We start from the raw sequence: 14,800 nt of genomic DNA, 5'->3' as shown, positions 1-14,800 counted from the left end.
GGAGGTTCTGAGAATTCAAAAGTCCGACTTATTTAGGAAGGAGCCATCGTAACTGCTCGCCATCGGAATAGGCTTTCAAGGCAGCTGCCAAGTCAGCCAGTAAGTAAGCAGGTAATAGTCAGCCAGCAAGCTGGGCCGTTCTTGCCAGTTCGAGTTCGAGACTTCGGTGTATAAAAAACACAAATATCGCTTTAATTCATCATTGGACTGGTTTTCAGTTCAAGAGTCCCCTATTGTGTTGATGCCCCTATCTTCAAAGGCAGAAGAAAAACATCATATTTGAATGATTTAGAAATGAATATCAGAAAAATGACGGATGGAAGGCCAGGTCCCATGGTTCGATCCTTCCCAGTAAAACGCGGCGTGTTTGAATGCTGATCGCTTTTACGCGAGAAAGGGGGACCACCCTCTAAGCCTAAGTATTCCTCAATGACCGATAGCGTACAAGTACCGTGAGGGAAAGGTGAAAAGAACCCTATTTAGGGAGTTTACTTTCACTTTGTCAGAGAAAAGGTGGCTCAAGGAAAACTAAATTGTTTCGTTTATATCCAAAAGTGATCAAAGAGCTGACATCTTCACAAAGCCTCTACCATCACAACGTTTTCTCCTTCTACGGTCCAAGCTTCGGGTCGTTCCCTGTCTTTAGCTTGCGGGGGGGACTGTTAAAATGTTTATTGTATTTTATATTTTTAGATGGTAGTAACATGTAACTTTGTTCCATATATAATGGACTATCTTGTATCTCTTTAATCATCAATCATAATAACAAAAACTCTTCGGTTCATCCGGCACCTTTTTAGTAGAAAATAAACCAGTCCAAATTCCCCATGATACTTCTGGAATTTTAAAATTCAATCTTTGCAAAAGGGTTTTTCCTAATTTTTTTTAGCGGCCAATATATTAAAAATCAAAGAGTAACAGTCAACCAAATAATAGAATTTTTCCTAGTTATTATTATTATTATTAAATGCAGGTATTTATCTATTTATAAATAAAAGTTGAATTTAGAAGTGAGTCAAAAGCAAGAAACAGAGTGTTGTTATTCATCCTATCCTAAGGGGAAAGTGAAGTGAGAATGATACTGTTGAGTAGCCGCCTATGGATGCCCCTCATTTCTAAAACCCATCATCAACACCCATTTTCATTGTGTTTCGTTAACAAACAAACAAGACACAACAACAATAATAATAATAAGAAGGCCTTGACATTAATCTGCTGCTCAGCTGCACAAGTCGAAGAAGAAGAAGATGATTATCAAGTTGTGAGTGCCATCAACACTCCATACAATAACATATTAATCCTCGACTCTGCTCACTCGAGAGTGCTCCTCCTTGACGACACCCGTTCGTACCTACTCTTAACAGTCTCATTATTATTAATTAATTTCTTTTTGTTTTTAATCTATAGAATATTATTATATCTGTCTGCAGATAATGTTCACAGCATTTTCATCAAAGGACAACCATGGACTGATTCCTATTGGGTATGTATGTATGTATGTATGCATTTACCACAACCCATCTAACCATCTTTATTTATTTTTTTATTTATTATTTATACATAAACCGAACCGAAACCAAAGCATTAACTGACGGTTATTTTCTTTTCTTTTTTTTTAATGATTTTTCGGTTGTCTGTTTTTAAAAAACGGAAAAAAACCAAACCGAACCGGTTAAGACTGGGATTAAACTTTGAAAATGAATAGGATGATGAATGAAGACTGGGTCTAAACTTTTAATGTTTTTTTATTAACAACCTTGTTTAATTTTCAACTCTACTCTTTGTATTCGTATGGTTCCACGTAACACACGATTGTTTTTGTTTTTTAAATTCAATATATATGCGGTACTATAATACGTTCTTACAAGCTTAAAAGTTCCATCATCATCATCATCATCGTACTCAGTATATCCCACCAATAGCAATGCTATGGTAGGGTCTGAGGAGGGTAAAATGTAGACAGCATTACCTCTATCCCATAGGGATAGAGAGGCTGCTTCCGGTGAGACCCCCGGCTCGATAGTAGTTTTGCATCAAGCCTTGGACATAAGGCACATAGCACTCAATCATCGGGACACCGGCTGATCGGTGCATGTGCCCTTGTCTTTCGGCTATCAACGCCACCACATGATGCCTGATTAACCTTCCGCCACTTTTAACGTTATTTTCACGAGATTAGTAAAATAACGTCAAAATTAGTGCAATTTTACTTTTGCCCACCCGAGGGTTCACACATATATACATTATATGCGCGCACCGCAAGCAGGGCGTATTACAAGCTTAAAAGTTAAATTCATCAATTCTTTTTGCAATGTCTACAAATCGAAAATAACCGAAAACGAACATTTTGTATATTCAAAAAAACCAATGACTTCAGTTTTGGTTTCGCCTGATAACCGAACCGAACTGTGCTCAACAGTCAACCCTAATGCAAACAACTCCTCTTTAGAGGGGGGGGGGGTCAATTTGTTAAGAAGAAAATCTAAAGGTAAGAGGCTTCTAAATTCCCAAACTTTAAAGAGTAACCAACCATAACAAAGAAATTAAGAGAGATAAAAATGGCTTACTGTTGCATAATGTAAATGCGAACAATACTGTTTGGAAAACTTCATATCTAAACTTACTTGGATTTATTTCTTGCTTTAGTAAAACTAAATGGCTTACTGTTGCATAATGTAAATGTGAAGAATATTAATACAAATTCTTCATTGGCTGTGTACAGGATGAGTTTGCCAGCTTACCACCTATAGTTCCACAAGGTCCCATTGCAATTTTAGGCCTGGTACTTATTATTAATTAATATTACATTTACTTGTATTTTCTTAACTTATCCACCACCTGCTGCTAATGAAGTTGATTGATTGAATTCAGGGTGGAGGAACAGCTGCACATTTGATGCTTACCTTGTGGCCGTCACTACAGCTACACGGATGGGAGATTGATGATATCGTAATCAACCCCTCCTTTAAACCGACTACTGTTTGTTAAGGATATTCTGATTTTGAATTTACTTTTTTAGTTTTTCTCAGTTGATCGATAAAGCAAGAGAACACCTTGGACTGTCTCATCTCGAGAACCATACTCAAGAAGGCGGCGTTCTTAATGTTCACATTGGTGATGCACTTTCTGCATCAACTACTGTTTCCGGAGGATATGCTGGTATTGTTGTTGACTTGTTTTCCGGTGGAGAGGTTTTGCCCCAGTTGCAAGAGGTCGAAACCTGGTTAGAACTCAACAACAAGTTGATGCCAAATGGTCGGATCATGGTGAATTGCGGTGGCAGCACTAGCGTTACTGGATCAACGGATTGGGAGAAAAACAACACACTGGTAACCTTGTGCAAGGCATTTCCTGGTCAAGTGAGTATCTTCATTTATGTTACTGTTGCGCGTTTTTGCTACAACATAATGATTTCATTTTTCAATCCGGCAGGTGAACTGGAAAAAGATGGGAAAAACTGAGAGTGAAAATTATCTTGCGCTTACCGGACCTTTGCCTGACTTGACTCGGTGGGCTGCGGCTCTACCAGACAGGCTCGGCTCAAGTGTTGTGCAATGGGCCTCTTGTTTCCCTTGATAACATCAGCTAACGTGTCAATCATGACAAACAGCATATGTTTCATTTGTTACTTCAATTAATTAATACTATTTTTATATGTTTTCTACATAAAGTTCATGTGCCTTGTTTTGAGTTGAAAAAATTAAGGGACTCATGTACGGAAAGAAAGCAATATATGACCAATCCGCCGAAGCGATAGCTGTTATAATGGTAACAATGGTATGAAAGCTTGAAAACTGATATCTTATTCATCAAATGAAAAGACTATAAATAGAGTACTAGTACAACGGAAACAAGCAACAAACTACTGAATAAAAGGAAAATAACTTAAGCATGCGAAAGACTATGTAGACTCCAACGTCCCACTTTGTTTGACTAATTCAAACTTTATTTTGGTTGCATCTTGCATGTGCTTCAATTCCAGCAATAGCAAGGAAACATTTTTTCATTCATTGAGCACTGTTTGAAGATAAAATTCAATGAGAAAAGCAGTCAAGTACAGGAAAGAACAATACGCAACACATGTTAATCAATCTTCTCCAGTATGTTGAAACCGTAAGCGTGCAAGATTTCCAGTGCTGCAGATCACAAGTAGAAAATAAACAATTAGTTTCCATCATCGAAAAGGATTCAGTATCAAATAAACGACTTTGTATTTTCGTTCGCCTATCAGTTAAACTAACAATACCTGGCTCATAAACTTCTGGTACGATAGGCCTTAAGATACCAGTACTTGTAATTTTCTTGGCAAGTAAAAGCTGTACATTCAAAGCACCACAGTGAGTCTTTCTTGATAAAAATGAGAATACAAGAAAATTAATTGCATACCAGAGTTCCAATGGCTACAGGAATCCCGACGGTGGATGCCATGGCACTTGTCTCACCCTTTCCAAATTCCAATAAGGTAGCCTGTTGGCGCTCCGTAGGGCGCCCATTTGAGAACTCTACCACTATTTCATGATGCAAAAGAACCATGTCCTGACAATTTTTTTATTATTAACTTTCTTCACATACCATTTTACCTGATAACATCTCAAATCTTATTTATATGATAAGTTACTAGTCAACTACCTGTTCCATGCTGGTATAGGCTAATCTTTCTTCCATGCGGAGGCATGTCACATCAAATGCAGTTTGGCATGACGAGGGTATCTCTGTTTGCTCGTAAAATCCCAAAAATCTAATGCAAGAGCAACCACTTGTCAGTAGTCGTTATGAATATACAAATACACTCTGCAACAAAACCATTTGTGCTTACATAATTGCTTTAGCTGTCCTGACTGCAGCTTCATCCTCTTTGCAGATTCCACGTGCTAGCAGCCTTTCTGTTATTACCTTCTCTGCCTTGACTGATTCATCGGAGTTGTTGACCTCCAAAAGCTCAAATAGGAATGTTCTATATGTAGCAGGTCTATCTTTATTTGTAAGAATCGGATGAACTTCACTGTTGAAGAAACCAATTCTTGCCAGTGAACCCATTATTTCACCGAACCCTGTGCATAAGAACCAACAAGACAAACTAACTTATATATGTTTCCAACATAAGAGGAAAGGGACACCCAAAACAGGTTTAAGCAATGTGGCTAAACCAGAAACACATAGTAGTACCTTCATATCGCAGCGTCCCACGAAAGATTGTCAATGCTTCTTTTGCTACACCATACAAATCTCCATAAATCAAAGAGTCTCGATTGGGTAGGACCTCCAGTGCAAAAGCTGGAATATCATGTAGCCGGAATTTTGTGGCTGACTTGTAGATATCACCCCCTAAATGTTCATTCCAAAAATAAAAAAAAATTTATAACATCACAAGTGTCGAAAATGCACAATGTAGTCCTCAGACCATGCCGAACAAATGTTCGTATTTCATAACCACTAAGATGATCAACTTGCTGTTAGTAAACATATCTAAAAACAGTTGCACTGATATCAAGTTCATGCATCTTATACACACACGGCCTATACCATATATATTTGGAAAAAATATATATATATAACCTTCAAACTTACTGTTAGTATGCATATCAAAAGACAAATATCAAGTTAATGCACCCAACAGGTTGCAGCAAACAATGAATAACATACAAGTTAATCATCATAAGTAGTAACAGTTTTAAAACCATCAGGTGATGCATACACGCTATAACTACCCATACAACAATGTAGAAGTCACAAGTATACAAAAAAATATGCACTTTATATACTGTACCGGATGGTGAAAATATGAGCCTAATATGAAGTTGTTCAGTGGCATACCATCAACATGCACAGTTTGTCCATCAAGTCTGTAGGTGGCAGGATTGCGCCCAGCTCGTATAGCCCCCGCTGGATTCCAGCTGAAAGAGTTTTGTAACAATAAATAACATTTAGCATCTACTTTCCATGCGGTAAACAATACAACTTGTTAAAAAGTACCTGAACTTGTAAGCTAGTGGGTTATTTGCTGCTGCCGGAGATGGAATACCCCCACAGTTGGATACAAAAGACTTGATTTTCCCACCTTGAGCATGTGCTTGGTTGATCATCTTCATTGCCATCATATGATCTGAACCATAAAAACTTATGTATTCATAAAACACGCCTACACAATTCCTTACAAACTAGTGCTCCAAACAATGAGTTCCAACTATGAGAGGAAGGTGAAACCAGCTTGAAGAGTAGAAAAGAAAATCAAATGAACGCATTTTACAAAGGCTGGTGAAACTTTTTCAAAAATCAATGCATCCGTTTTTCGCAATGCTAGCTGAACTAAAGAACATATGCTCGAAAGAATAACTACCTATTCCTGGATCCAAGCCCATTTCACCAAGAATTGTAATGCCACAATCTTTGGCTGCATCATGTAGCTTGAACATTGAATCATTAATGTAGCTAGCAGTGACAAGATGTTTTTTAAGCTGCATTAAGAACATAAAAACTTTAATAAAACAAGCGACCAGTGAAGCACACCAACTCAAATTGTTATTGGTCTTGAACTACTGATGTCTTTTTTCGAGAAATAAACTAGCATATGAACCACTGGAGTACCCACTGAACTTTAAGTTGTGTACTGATACTTGTTATAGCGACAACTGATGACTTGCAATTAACATTTACTCTTTCAGCTCAGAGAATAACATCATAATGAAAATACATTGTTTACATCTGTTGGCTATAATGAGTTTGGTTTTAAGCAGCGTGAGGCGCACCGAGGTGGAACGCGCAAAAGTACACCACTTTTCGTACTCGAGACGCATTTTATTTATATAATATTTTATATATTTTTCATAGATTTTCACCATCACCTACCAAAAATTTAGCTATAAATGTAGTTTTGTATCAATAAAAAGATATAATTTACTATAAAACGATTACAATAAAGTGGCAGGCAAACGGGCAACAAGCTACGCCGCAACCCCCTTTTGAACAGCAAAGCCAATCCTGCTAAAAACGAAGCTTTGGGACCTAGAAGCTGAAGAGGTTCCGTGTACGACGCGCTGAACCCTACTCAAAAATTTCACAGCCTCTGGAGCCAGAAAACCAAATGTATCAAAGGCAAATGGTAGAAAGACATGTTGATTATCTAAACAAGCTTTCTCGTGTTTAACAACTTTGCCCGATTCAGCCTTCAACGCAGCCTGACCCACAACAAACCCACGGTCCCTGAGCCCAACAAGAGGAGACACTCCTGTAAGATCCACACAGGCGTGTTTCCCCCCTGCCCACCCGAACACAAGAATATCAGCTGGTCGTAAAGTAGACCTCCCTTCAATAGGATCCGTGAGAAAGTTAACAGGGGCCTCCTTTTTAGCAGAAATCCCTGCCCGTTTAAGAACATCACACAGAACATCCCTAACCAGATCATGTCTGTATTTAAAGCCAGACAATTCTTTGCAATGCACCGCATGGTCACCAAAAGAATCCAAACAGACCTTGCGACAAATTGGGCAAGGCTCATCCGTCGGGAACATAGGGATCATTAACCGATACTTAAGGATAGCCCGATACTCCAAACCCGACATACGTTGGCCTAATCCTTCAATGGGGATAGCCGTTAGAAAATCCTGAGCCCGAGGAGCCCGAAGGCATTCAAACACCGCCTTTTGGCGAGGGGATAGATCAAACTTCACTTCTAAACTCTTGACGATTCCACTAAATAAGGCACTCGCCACAACATGTTGGGCTTTAGGGGGGGCGGTGTCCTTATTAGAGAACCCGCTAAGATCAAAATCTGGAAGTGCAGTACGTAAATGATCCATCGCACACCCATAATCAGAGTCCAACCCATAAATATCACAACCCCGAAGCTATAAATAAGCTTTATATAAGACTTCATAGATAAATAACATAGATTTGCCACCTAAAAAGCTATATGTACAACACATTCCTGTACGAATAGCGTGCCTCATGCCGCTTTTCCGTTAACTTTTTGCGCCTCCATTGCGCTTTTTGTACAACATGTGCCTTACCTAGTCAAAAAGCGAGAGAGCCTGCACCTGAGGTCTCCTCGCGCTTAGGCGCGCTTTTTAAAATCAAGGTAAGGAGTATACTAGAAAACTTGCCATATTTAAGAAAGAGTACAATACCTCAATGCAAACATTAGCTATGGTACAATGAAAAGTTGGAGGCAATAGGCTAACAACAACATCAACCTGCGTGCATAAAAGTGCATTCACAATTAACAAGAGTCCAATAGAAAAAACAAAGCAAATAGCATCACAACTTTACAAGATATAATCACATATGAATTTACACTTCATTAACTTAAAGCACAAGTATATCAAGTGGGGTATGAGAAAAAAATTGTCCATCTTTATGGTTTAATTTGTTTGGATAAATTATTTATTAAGTTTAAGATCTTTTCGTCTGAGAAAAATATATTAGTCGAAATATAATAGTCTAGTTGTTTCTTGATGGGTGAGTTGCGTAACGTTAATTATAGTTATTAGTATGTTATTAGTATATTATTATTCGACATTAGTTGTATACATGCATATAGATGTATGTGTATGTGTATATACGCAAATACGCATGCGTATATGTATATACACATATGTGGTGGGTTATTCTAAAATGGGTTCATGTCCTGAAAGTACCAACCTGACTGGTGTACTTATAGAGACTATCATGATCCATCACGTCCAATTCAACTGCAATTGCATCTGGAATGCCTTCGATTGTCTGCATCCAATAAACGAGAATGATAACATCATAATAACAAAACTAGTGGATATAAAACAGTTAATCACTGCTCAGCGAGCACATCAACAGTTTATGGTCAAGTACAAGATCTTAATTATGCAAGCAAAGTCGTATTTCAATCACAAAAGCTAAGTAGACATAGTTGAGTGTACCTCCTCTGCATCCTTGAGAAAAAGGGACGCAACTACAACTTGAACGTAGTTGTGCTCCTCGAATTCTGCTGCTATCTTACATGATTTTTTCCACTCTGATGGTGAATTGCTTCCGATTGAAGCCAAGAATTCAACAGCAGGTTGGCAAACCCGGCCCGCACCTAAAATAAGAACCGTGTTCCTTTTTTTTGAACCATAACCCATGCTGACAGAAGTATCCTTGACTTCGCCAACCTTGAGAGCAAACAAATTTGTTTTTCCCTTGTCATCTTCTTTTGGATTTGCTACAGATGTTAAGGTATCAACTATCTTATCAAGGACCGCACTATCATACGCACCAACCTAGCAGCATACAGACTAAAATAAGTGCACAGTGGTAGAAAGAAACTGCATATCTTCTAGTACCATAGGAAGCACAATGTGCTTCTAATATTGCAATTCTATCAGTTTGTGATCAGTCTCAAACATGCAAACAGTAGCCTACATAGCAATTTTGTTATTTACTGTCCTTAACTATGGAGTCTGTATAAGTATGGTTAGGTTGGTAATCAGAGAAATAACTGAAATTTTTATATACTTCATTGAAAAGAACAAAGAAGCAATCACCACTTATACACCTAGTAACCCTATCTTAATCACGACACGATATATGATATGACTATTATACCCCTAGCCCTAAACTAGGAAAACAATAATAATAAAGAACAAAAAATGTAAGCATTATGAAGAAAGGACTGGTAGTGTATCTCTTCTACTTTGGTATTCCACATATAGAAAATCCCCAACGGGATAAATAATAATCTGAGGGAATATCAAAACTACTACTGTTTACATTATAACTATGCAGCGCTCACAATGAGAGAAAGATCTGAAGGCTTATATTTGGATTGTCCTCTGTTTACATTTTAATCTTTTTAAGTGACAAGAGATGTTACTATAGTTTTTGCATGGATGTATGGTTGTTTATGGTATAATTAAACACCATCCATGACACTGATATGGAGAACTAGATAAGGATGTTAACTGAAAAAACTTACTTCTAGTTCTGAGTAAGACAATGAGTCTGTGCATTGGCCCACTTGACATTTGACAAGATGAAAGGAGCCGCCAGCAGCTTCAATAATATCCAAGGCCTCATTGATCAGAAATTGGTCAAAAAGATGACCACTAATAGAAACCTGTAAAATTCAAGACTATCAATACATACATAAAAGGCATGCATTATGTTAGGATAAAGTGATAATGAAGTATGAAAGTTAGAAGCAAACCGATATAGTGTATCTCTTCTTGTTAGAGAGGCCATTGGTAACGTTCTCTGGTACTTCCCTGAAAATGAGTAGTTGGTAAACTTCCATTAGTTGATATAATCAAAATTATAAAGCAGAATTATAGGCAAAGAAACCCTTGGGAAGCCTACAGCGGGCCAGGGCTGGAAAATCGTGTCTTATCGTGTTTAATAGGTTAGAGGCGAAAAGATTAACACAAGTATCAAACATGAAAATGACTCGTGAAAATGGCTCGTTTAACGCTTGGCTTTAATGGTTTGAGCATAGTGTACTTTTTCTTGCTAAATGGGGGTCTTATCATGTCGAAAAATGTACCCAATTTGCCAGCCCTTCAGCGGCCAATGGACCATAAACTAATAAAGTAATAACTAATACATATAAAACTCCTAAAGTTGGAGCATAGATGTTAATTATGCCCAACTTGTTACAAATCAAATTTATCTTGTTTCCGGGGAGGTTTAGTGAGGATATGCAAGTTGAAAGTCTGTCTTAGCGTGAATTGGTTTAGGAAGGATATATGCAATGTTTGTAACAAGTACGACATGAATAACATCGTGTTCCAACTTGATGATGGGTGTTAAATATAAGTGTGTGTGTGTGCGCGCGTGTGTGTGCTGTGTGCATTTGTATGTGTATATATACATATATATTTATCATGTAAAGAAGAAGAACAAGATACGATATTATCAAGTTACATGAGAATACGTACTGTGAATTGCGCATTCGGGGAATATATTCATATAAGTGGGTAAGAGCCCCTCCATGTGCTATACAAGCTCTCCTTAAGTGAAGAGGTAAGTCTTCAATATCCTTAGTAGAAGCCAAGTTCCCAATAAAATTGGAAAGAACATCACCAAAATGTTGTGAAGCCTTTACCATCAATGCTAGCGTGTTAGACACCGTAAATATGATACAAGAGCAATGATAGGTGATAAAAATAACTTATGGAGAGAACTCCTAATTAGAGATACTGATATTTACCGCACCTCTTTGGCAAATTCAGTTGGCAGAATGTCAACAGCTAAACATATAATACCATCACCCTCGATGTCTTCATGATACGAGTCACCAAATGGGTCATATCTACCAAATTATTTGTCAAGATCGACAAAAATGTAGTAAGTATTTGAACATCGTAATAAGATGACATGTGCTAGGTAAGGTACTTTCTAAAAGGAAAGCGAAGAGAACTTGAGATGTAAAACCAACCTATCAATAGTGTACCTACTTCTATATGCTTAAGCACTTCTATTTGAACAAGAAAATCAATAAGTATAACTATATCAATAAGAAAGGCACACATGCATGGAAATCATCAAGCATGCCTATGTGATAATTAAATTTATCTATGTCATGTCACCAAAATTAAAGTACAATGTATATGTTGAATCACCTATGTGCTATCATTGTGTATTAGTAAAGAATACAAGAAATGGGCTTATGACGAAGAACAAAGAACAACTACTAAGACTTGAAAACTAACTATAAAAAATACAATATCATAATATGTAATAGTGTGGAGCTTCAAAATATAAGTTGAAGAGCTAGATATACCTGAAAAAAGGCGAGTCAATTAATGTTGTTCGATTCACAAATTCTATAGATCCTCCTATATCACAAGTTATATCACAAATTCCAACAAGTGGGCAGCCTCCATGCACTAGATCCTGTAGCTGCCGGTAACTCAACAAACGAGGATATCTTCTCTCCCAGTACATGCAATTAACTGCATACCATTTGATTAGTAAACAGGTCAAGAACCAAAGTACAATTGTAACTATAGCCAACACCCAAATCATATATGGGGGGTGAGAGAAAACAACTGGACATGAAATAAATTTTATAGACCTATAACGGATGCATAGGGAGCAACCTTCTTGTGAAAAATTGGCTTGTATCGTTCAGGATGTGCGTAGTAATCAACCTGGAATTAAACATCAACATAAAATGTTAGTTTAGTTTTCAATTCTATTATTTAAGTTCTCCTGTCATATTTCTGTAAACGATATATAAGAAACCACAAAGTTACTTGGCAAAGAAATGGGAACTTATTCTTTCATACTTTATTAAAGACTTCAACAGGATCACTATGTTCAACCATGTCTTCATAACTCACAACACAGCCATACACTTGGAAAGCCCTTTTGGATTGAGAAGCCTAAAAGCAACACTACCACAATAAGTGTAACGTGGTACAAAAGGAAATGCAGCAACGAAGTTGTATTCTTTCTCATGCTGAAATATATAGGAGAGCTAATAAAGGTACCGTGTCAAATAATTCTGGAAGTCTACTTGAATCCACAAACGTATGAGGAAGAAGCTTGAATATTTCTTGTGCTCCAAGAGAAACTAAGATGTAGTCCCAAAACAGATCAACAAAGCATACAATATTTCAATAACACAAGGAAGCTACAGCAGTGTAGATAACATATCAAAATAAAAACATAAAACGGTAACGACAAAAGTATTTATTTCTTTACCAAATACTGATTTTAACAAACACATTGCCGATTCATTCCCTCAGTGTTTTTGTTAGGACATGGATATATGCATATGTATGTACATGTTTGACATGAAATATTCATAGTAAAACTACAAAGACAAACCATACCGAACGCAGACTACTTATCACGTAATTTTTTCAGACATGGAATTATTTGAAGTACACATACCATTTCCAGAACCAGTGAACACAAAAACTAGAGGACATATGCTTGAGGGCAATCCCGTAGTAGCTATCTCTTCACCCACGGAAACAACTGCAGCCTTGGCAGCAGCCAGTGATGGATACATATAAGATGAGCCTAGTGACAGGAACGGAGTGGAATATCCAAGACTCAGATATCCTGAAAACAATAAATCATTATATTCAGTCCAATATGACAAAATAAAGGCTATATAGCAACATTAAGCCTGTTCACTAATTAAGTTGGTAACATCCCCATCTCTGTTTTTAGGCATCCTAAAATGGAGTGGCTTAAAATCTACATTAGAAAGTATATCCATGATGTGTGGAAAAGTAGTGATGGGGCAATCGGAGTAAAGGCTAGGCATTGATCTTATTATTTGGCTTCTTGGAATAGCATAACACTTCCTCTACGTGGGATTGAACATACAAGCGCTACGTGAGGCAGATTTTCTTTTTAAAACTAATAACTACAGACAAGAAGGACAAGGTAGAGAAACAGAGCTTTTAGTCTAAAGTGATATGAGAGAGGAAGTAAAAGAGGAATGTTTTAAGAAAAAAGCGGCCCTTTTAGTTTTTAAACAGGAGGATCTTTGTTGGTCATGAAACAAGAAGTAGATTCAAATCCAGTAAAATAGAAAAAGATATAGGAAAAAAGGATTTACTTCTTCCCAATCCACTTAAGAAGTCGACAAGTCCCGCCCTGCCAGCAAATTTACCAAATGCGAGTAACCTTTTGCCTTCATCTCCAACTATGAGCTCATAATCATACAAAGATGCCCTTTCAGCCAAGATCTAATTAAAGAATTGTATTAATATCAATCAATCAGTATAATATGTTACTGTTGAAGGAGAAAAAAATCATGCACATATACATACTTTATCTAGCAAGGGCATATTCTCTTTCTGTGCCTTGTTTGTATGAGAGAAAAATGCATATGCTCTGTCAGGAAGAATCATCTCCAACTGCACCAAACACCAAACAATAAGGGGTAGGCAATAAACCGAACCAAAAACCGACGAAACCGAATTAACCGAAAATGGTTATTGGTTATATGTTGTACTCGGAGTTAATCAAAATTCAGCGAACCAAAGACCAATGAAACCGAACCAAAATTAACCGAAAACGGTTATTGATTACTTTTTGTACTATGTGTTAACCGGACCGAAATAAAAGTAACCAAAAATTGGTTATTGGTTATTTTTTGTACTCTCGGTTAACCGAAGTTAACCAAACCGAACCATTCATACTTTTATACATTTCTAGCTTTTATATCTCTCCATTTCATGTATTTATAAGCAAAAACTTTAGCCCGAGTTTGGTTTTGGCTATTATCCGAAATTAACCAGACTGAACTGAAAACCGACAAGCTAACCAACCGAAATTATCCCTTCATTTCATTTATTTATATCTCCATTTCATGTATTTATGCATCCATCCATTTGATGTATTTCAAAGTAAAAAAATTAGTCAGAATTCAACTTTGGTTAATAACCGAACTGAAAACCAAAAAATGAACCCAATAAACTGAACAGACTGAAATGTGAATTAACATTATTATTGAGTAATGTGAATAATAATAATAATAATAATAACAATAATAATAATAATAGTAACTACCTTAGGTTGCTTGATCCCCAATATAAGACCACAGTCCGACAAATCCTGAGAAACCTCACATCCAACATCCTCATAGAGATCATCATGATGAATTCGCTTCGTGGACGGCTGCACAATAATGCGCCTAACTTCCTCCTTACCGAGCTTGCCGCTGTGCAGGAGGCGAGCACAGTGAGCTGGAGTCAATGGCGCCCTTCGTTCCCACTTGTTTGTAGTCTCCGATAGAATGCCAATAACTCCATTGCCAAGCATGATGATGATATTGATACCTGTAAGTAGTAACTAGTACCGAATTATTATTTAATATCAAACCCTA

The 14,800-nt window shown here is 37.2% G+C and overlaps 2 protein-coding genes across 2 annotated transcripts; one reads left to right on the top strand and one right to left on the bottom strand.

Annotated features, from left to right (window-relative positions):
- The first annotated feature begins 1,102 nt into the window (after positions 1-1,102).
- LOC143616273 (uncharacterized) lies at positions 1,103-3,657 on the top strand. The gene is made up of 6 exons (XM_077089147.1): positions 1,103-1,343; positions 1,431-1,483; positions 2,723-2,782; positions 2,872-2,949; positions 3,030-3,359; positions 3,433-3,657. The coding sequence occupies exons 1-6, from the start codon at positions 1,103-1,105 to the stop codon at positions 3,574-3,576; spliced, it is 906 nt and encodes a 301-aa protein (XP_076945262.1). The 3' UTR covers positions 3,577-3,657.
- A 325-nt stretch (positions 3,658-3,982) lies between these two features.
- Positions 3,983-14,800, bottom strand: LOC143616266 (alpha-aminoadipic semialdehyde synthase-like). The gene is made up of 24 exons (XM_077089143.1): positions 14,485-14,800; positions 13,743-13,829; positions 13,529-13,658; positions 12,850-13,023; positions 12,444-12,526; positions 12,240-12,335; positions 12,026-12,101; positions 11,732-11,903; positions 11,164-11,260; positions 10,887-11,047; positions 10,160-10,217; positions 9,929-10,069; positions 8,892-9,233; positions 8,638-8,718; positions 8,124-8,189; positions 6,338-6,455; positions 5,974-6,103; positions 5,815-5,894; positions 5,167-5,325; positions 4,817-5,051; positions 4,630-4,738; positions 4,387-4,536; positions 4,247-4,316; positions 3,983-4,136 (listed from the first exon to the last, which is right to left on the bottom strand). Exons 1-24 carry the CDS (start codon positions 14,734-14,736, stop codon positions 4,084-4,086), a joined length of 3,120 nt encoding a protein of 1,039 aa, XP_076945258.1. The 5' UTR covers positions 14,737-14,800; the 3' UTR covers positions 3,983-4,083.

This window comes from Bidens hawaiensis, unplaced genomic scaffold, assembly GCF_021521415.1.
Source record: "Bidens hawaiensis isolate Kalapana, Puna unplaced genomic scaffold, B.hawaiensis_p1.1 tig00046429_1, whole genome shotgun sequence".
In the NCBI taxonomy this organism is placed as follows: domain Eukaryota; kingdom Viridiplantae; phylum Streptophyta; class Magnoliopsida; order Asterales; family Asteraceae; genus Bidens; species Bidens hawaiensis.
The sequence above is the reverse complement of the archived record's forward strand: the minus strand, read 5'-3'. Positions and strand labels throughout refer to the sequence as shown.

What these genes read in the sequence shown, in the direction of transcription:
- LOC143616266 (XM_077089143.1), bottom strand. Translation starts at nt 14,736, where the DNA reads ATGCTTGGCAATGGAGTTATTGGCATTCTATCGGAGACTACAAACAAG. An exon ending in AGAAGAGATACACTATATCG is followed by an intron (nt 10,070 to 10,159) that starts GTTTGCTTCTAA and finishes TGAATTTTACAG; the next exon opens with GTTTCTATTAGTGGTCATCT. An exon ending in ACAAACTGTGCATGTTGATG is followed by an intron (nt 5,326 to 5,814) that starts GTATGCCACTGA and finishes ATGAACATTTAG; the next exon opens with GGGGTGATATCTACAAGTCA.
- LOC143616273 (XM_077089147.1), top strand. Translation starts at nt 1,103, where the DNA reads ATGCCCCTCATTTCTAAAACCCATCATCAACACCCATTTTCATTGTGT. An exon ending in CATGGACTGATTCCTATTGG is followed by an intron (nt 1,484 to 2,722) that starts GTATGTATGTAT and finishes GGCTGTGTACAG; the next exon opens with GATGAGTTTGCCAGCTTACC. An exon ending in GATGGGAGATTGATGATATC is followed by an intron (nt 2,950 to 3,029) that starts GTAATCAACCCC and finishes AGTTTTTCTCAG; the next exon opens with TTGATCGATAAAGCAAGAGA.